Source organism: Haliaeetus leucocephalus, unplaced genomic scaffold (genome assembly GCF_000737465.1).
Source record: "Haliaeetus leucocephalus isolate CR32 unplaced genomic scaffold, Haliaeetus_leucocephalus-4.0 Scaffold195, whole genome shotgun sequence".
NCBI lineage: Eukaryota > Metazoa > Chordata > Aves > Accipitriformes > Accipitridae > Haliaeetus > Haliaeetus leucocephalus.
Window position 1 is genome coordinate 9,197,424 of NW_010972631.1, and position 6,378 is coordinate 9,203,801.

The following is a 6,378-nucleotide window of genomic DNA, read 5'->3' on the forward strand; positions in this document are numbered from 1 at the left end:
CTGTGACTTTGGGGCCTGAGGTAGGGCTCCGCAGGGACTGCATTTGATTCTTGACTCTCTGGATCGGTCATCAGCACCGCCACACTGACTGCTCTTGCTGTGAAGGCAGATGAGATGACAGGCATGTTGTGGTGTGTTGCCAGTCAATGGAAACCTCATTTTTTACTTTGGCAGCTTACAAGAACTGCAGAAGAAAAATCAACAAAAACTGCAGAACCACGGTCTGAATACTCATCCATTTTCTTCTGTGGGTTAAAGCTATTCTTATGTCACACTAGAGTCATCAAGACTTAAACTTTGCTCTCTGTATTAGCCCACGGCAGATCCAACCTCTCAAATGGCAAGAGCCTCCTAGAAATCACCACCTAGATCTGCACCTAGTAGCCGGTACAACTGTTGCAAAACCACTGCAGCATTTAGTGAATAGGAAATTATGTTGTCAGCAGTAATCCGTCTTACAAATGACAGAAGGCCAAGTGTCACATTTAAAGACAGACAGAAGATACGTGAGGTACACAATCTATTTTCACACTTTAGATCCCTGAAAATGAAGGCCATAGATGAAGCCTTACAGGCTTCTCACCATTTACACAGATCTTGAAAATTAAGTATACAACCACAGAGCATATTCCTGGGAGATTCTCCTGGTAAGATTTTCTCAAGTAATAAAGTATATTGGATAGGATTATTCTAACTTTAGGTTTTTGCTACAGTGTCAGATACATTTGAGCTAATCAATTCTACAGAAACAGGCCTTCTGATAGCCAAGTGTATCTCATTCTAAGGTAAACTTCTAAAATAGGTCAAATGAATTGATGTTGCTGCTTACTCATAGCAACATGAGTAAGATCTGCCACATATTTATTCTCCAAACCTTTCCCCAGAGAAAGAAGTATGGACAATGGAGCATTGCAGTGAATAGGTTTTGGGTGTATCAGAAAGAGCCCCTCTGCTCTCTGAAGCCTCAAACTGCATTTACATAAAAAAAATAATTGTATCGTTTCTTTGTTCTTTTTCCTGTTTTTAACTAGTGACTCAGGGGGCACATCTGCACAAAGCTCAGAAAAATACAGTGCAGAAATACTTAAAAATAGCCAGACCAGTCATACAAATGTAACATCTCCAACAAAAGATAATGCGTATTGAAGAGTTTAAGAGGATAAACAAACAGCAGTAGCTCCCGAGAACACTCTCCCAGCATTGCACAGTCTGAAACGTAGGAGACGCCTTTGTATATAACAGTGCTTAGAGTATTTTTATTCCTTTACTTCATTCAGTTGTCTTTGAATCCATGTACATTTTTAGCATCTAGAACATCCCAGGAAAAGGAGCACAAAAATAACAGACGCACACAAATTTACATAGCTCTTGATGCCTCAACCAAGAGACAGAGCATGTTAACACCATTCACAGCAGGAGGAAAATAGTGATTCTACCTCCAGAAAGGAGCTAATAATTCCACACAGCACTGTACTATTCTGCATAGACATGACAACGCTGGCTAGCAGAACCTGGGTGGCTGGATCTCAGTTTCTCCATTTAGCTATGCATGTACAAAATGTTTTGTTTGCCTTTGTTTTAATCAGCTTTTGGTTTTGCCAGTTTCAGATTCCATGGTAGTTCATTTTTAATTTGCAACAATAGTATGGCTTTTATCTAGTCTTTATTAAGAGAGTTATAATGTTCAGGAAAAGTACAGTGTCTTGATATTAAATATGATCTGACTGTTGAGCCTTACGTAAACTAACAGGAGCTTTGGGATTTGGCCTGACAGTGAATCTGCGAGGCACTACGCAAAAAACCCCCAAACATTATTAACCATGGAAACTGTAATAACAACTTGTACTGGAAAAGCAACGTAGCCTGGTAATTTTAAAGAAAGATAACATCAGAGAAGGAGCTACAGAAAGAGCCAAGGGAAAACACAGCGCCATTCTAGATCAATCTCATTCAATCTACAATGTTTTATAATAACTCTGCCCATTAATTCACATCTGGGAGCACAGAAAAGTAAAAACTGTCTAGCTGGATCAAATCAAGGGTTTCTCTAGTCAAGTATATGACTACAACTGTGGCAACAACGGATGCCTACAGAACAGTATAACAACAAGGCAACCTTAAAGACTTCTACAGTGGGTTTCCCACACTTCAGTGTCTTGGAGCTCAAGAATTTTCAGACAAGCAGCAATGTCTGTCTAACACACTCCATGGATTTTTATTCCATCAATTTTCTAATAGATTTTCAGAGTGTTTAAACCCTGTGGCAGAGTGTTCGAACTGTAGTCATGTAACAGAAAGAATGAGCCCTTTCTATCCTTTTTGAACTTGCTATCAGATAGGTTTGATGCTCTAGCTTGCATACTGAAAAGGAGAGTAAAATAAAAAAATAAATCTCTATTAACCTTTTCTGTTCCATCCCTGATCGCATAGAGCACAGAATAGGACATATTTCATCTCAGTTGTGTCTTTTTCAAATTGAAGTCCACATTGTCACACCTTAATTGGAAGATGGAGCTATCAAGAGCATTGGGCCTCTGAACCTTTTCCAGTAATATCAGATCCACTTTGAGATGTGGGAAACAGAACCGTATACATCATTCAGGATGCAGCACAATACGGTTTCATTAATAACAGTGACATTAAGATGCTTTTGCTTTGTTCCCTATTCTCTTCCTAATCATTCCTAAATTCCGTTTGTTTATTTGACCAGTGCTTAACAGTGAGCATATGTTTTCATTGATCTGTAATTCCAAGGTCACTTTCCTGAACAGTAATAGCTAGTCCAGGGTCCAACATGAAATATATAATGTTTGCTTTGGTTTTCCTCTTCATCTGCATCACTTTACTATTACTTCCTCTGAATTTTACATACCACTCTATGATTCAGTCCCTCAACATTGCAAAGTCTCTTGACCATCTTTGCAGCCTGCTCTCCATTTTTCTACCACATATAACTTAGCATCAGCAGCAAATATCATTAACTCATCTCTTTGGTAATATTATATGTCTACCTCCCATTTTTAACAAAACACAATTTGAGACAGAAATATTAAGTAAAAATGAAAGATAATTTCATAATTCTGTATCCTGTTACTTACAAATTTTAAACCTGACAGTTGAAGTGAAACTCTACTTCTTTCAGTACTTAGAAATCTGGATAATTACAAATTAAACCAAACCCTGTGCCGTTACTAAAATGTTGCATACATATGAAAGCAGCATGTCAACCAATAAAGCGCAACACTGAAATTCTGAGCCTCTCAGAGCAACAGCTGCCTTTAAAAGGCTTACTTGTTTAAGGCACTGAAAGAAAAGAAACTTGAAGTATACGATTAAAAAGAACCTAAACTGACAGAATTGAGGGTTGAGGACTTAAACTGTGATGCTAAAGATACCACTGAAATAAAAAAAAAAAACCAAAAAAACAACTAACACATGTATCTGGAGAGTTTCATTCATTTATATATTGACTGACTTCCATGTATATGCAGAAAATCCACTATTATTTCAACTGTTACTATGGAACAGAAGAAAAAAAAAAAGGAAAAAAAAAAAAAATCACAAGAGGCCAAATGACCAGAAACTCCAGCAACACACTGTTTCCTCAGTCTTATGAGGGCTGTGTTCTATAATGAAGATGCTAAATATTAGACTAGTAGACTTCCTCTAATACAGGTAACTAGCTCTAAACTCAGTAAACATGTACAACTGCCTTAATTTGCACACTAACATCCTGAAATGAAATGAAACTTACCCTCTTGTCTACACGGGTAGGCTAACATGTTTCTTACCCATGCCTGTTCCCAAGTCTTTGCTTAGAGGTCAGTGGTGTTTATCTCAAGCTCTACCAAGCGGCCTGTTGAGAGCATAAGAGCTCTTTTCTAGGCGTGCAGACCACAAACTGCACAGTGGAACTAGTGAATTCCTTTGGTTCTGCATAGCTCCCCTTCCAGAAAAAACGAAACAAGCAACCACATCTGCAGAGAATACTATTGGTATACCATTTTTCAGTGTGCTACAAAAACATGGCAGCGCAGGTAAGAGAAGTTAATTTTCTAACATAAGAGTTCTATCCTCCCATTTCTGTACATGATTACAGATAAGCCACTGACATAAATGAACACTTCCCATGAGTCAAATTACAAATCAATATACGTGAACATACCTTTTCGCCAGGAGTACCAACAACGCCATCCTGTCCTTTTGCGCCCATTTCACCCTACAAAACAAATTATTCTGTTAGAAGTTTAAAGACTTCTGAGGTTAAAAACAACTACTCAGGTCATATCTGATTCAACAGAAAAGCACCTTCTACCCTGTTTTTGTCGTGCTTAGTAATGTAACCACTGTGGAGGAGGATGCCTTATATGTAACACTAAAATTGGACAAAATAAATACATTTTAAAACACCTATAATGTCAATTAAGACCCACATCTGACAAATACTGGCACATGCAAATTTCCATAAAAAGCAGGTCTGCTGATTTTAAGGGAATTCACTGCAACAGCAGAGTGAAACCAAGGAGTCCATTTTCACTGGCCTGAGTGTGTTCTACAGTGAAGCTCACTATGTAATACAGGATTTTTTTGTCTTAAAGTCACATGCCCACAATATTTTTAAAAGACACTATTTCAGCTCAGTTCCTCTCTCCCTGTCTTTTACCCTCCCCCCCCCGCCCCGAGAAACCAAATCCTAAACCGTAAGCACTCTATAAGAAAATTTTAGTTTTAAGAGACAAATGACCAACTGATCAGGAGAGGTATGGAAGATCCCAGCAGCTGCAAATTGGACCACGAGTCTTCAAAATGATTGAAGAAAACATCAAACACAGAAATTTTGCTTAATAATGTCAAGTACAAGGATTACAAAATTTAAAATAAAAATCAGGTGGACTCTAGCGGAATATAATGAAAGAACTGAAACTGTATTATAGTCTTCATTTAAAAACAAAACAAAACATTAGGTTTGTCTACTTGTACCAAGAAGAGAACATCCTCTAGCAAACAGAAAATGCCGCAGCCTTTTTTGGAGTAATCCAATTCTTTATGAAGAAAATGTCACTGGTTTGAAAAGAATTAACCATCAAATTGTTCTTTGAGAGAAAGGGTTGCACTAAGAAGCAGAAGAGCCACATTTACACAAATAATTGGTTCCTAAAACAGGTTGTAAACTTAGGTTTGGAGCCCAAATCTAAAACTGCAAACCCAAAAGTCCCTGCTGAGGAATTAGTGCCCAAGACCTCTAAACTCACAAAGTGTGTAAATTTTTAAATAGCAGGATCCTGGAAACTCCTAATTCTGACATTCGGCATATGCAGAAACTTCTCGGCATTAGGCAAAGTTCATCAGTTTAGTCAATAAACCCACTCTGCAGTAACAAATAGTTTCTCATGATCTTCCCAATAGGATACACACACAGTGCTGCAGTGATTTTTCTCTTCTTCTGTTACCTATAAGACAGGAGATACTTAACTCGACAGCGTAGCAGAAAGGCTTTGTCTCGGCCACAGAACATCCATGTTCTGTGCCCCCCACAGCCTGTGAGTGCTCCCCGCCTGTACCCCCACTTGCCTGGACGGCTGATGCCTGCTGGTGCACTGGTGGTCATGGGATCTAAAGCTCTTCCAAAGTTCACAACAGGAACGTTAGGAACTGGACAAGTGAACTGCATCCCAGCAGCCTGGTGTCGTGCCTGAGAGCAAGGAGACCAGGTTCCTATCCAGATGACCATTCCTGCATTTTACGTGAGACCGTCCCCATGTAAAGTGCATAATCATTTCTTAAATTACAACCTAAGTCTCTCCATCAGGTTTAAAGTGATTTTAATTAATGTAGTTATGGTACAATAACATCAGCTACGTATCCCAGAATTCAGTATCAGAAAACAACACTGCTATAAAGCTTTTTAAAAACCAAACCAAACCACAAAAAACCCCTACCAAAACCAAAAATATGAAAAAGCTTCATAGACAGAATACTGTAGTACCTTTATCTTTTCAGCATAAATGTAATACCTCTGTCCTGAAATGAAGTTATTAACCTTTCTGAAGCTAAGAAAGGAGCAGTAAGATTGGCAAGTAGTACATAACAACAGTACTTGCTATATCCCAGAACAGCCATTATGAAACATTTAATCCCTAGTAAAGGAAGGATTTACAATACATGCTTTTCCTCAGCATTCCCTCTAGGCTGGCATGCAGCAGCTGCTGACTCAGCACACTGTACTCCGAGGTGCTTAAGTCTCCTTATGCTCTACCCAGGGAGTCTATGGATTGGATCCAGGGCCCTGGATGGCACTTCTCAGTTAAGTTCTGAGAATTCAATATTTTTGTCTCTAGCCTCAAGGAAAAAAGAAAGACAAGGAAAAAAAAAGAAGGA

At 38.6% G+C, this 6,378-nt stretch overlaps 1 protein-coding gene across 1 annotated transcript in view; it reads right to left on the bottom strand.

The window, feature by feature from the left end:
• The window catches only part of LOC104830719 (collagen alpha-1(XIX) chain-like), a 106,371-nt gene that overhangs the window by 55,359 nt on the left and 44,634 nt on the right, over nucleotides 1-6,378 (bottom strand). Inside the window, exon 9 of the mRNA XM_010565831.1 lies at nucleotides 4,166-4,219. Coding sequence (XP_010564133.1) covers nucleotides 4,166-4,219 — 54 coding nt within the window. The remainder of the gene's footprint in view (nucleotides 1-4,165; nucleotides 4,220-6,378) is intronic.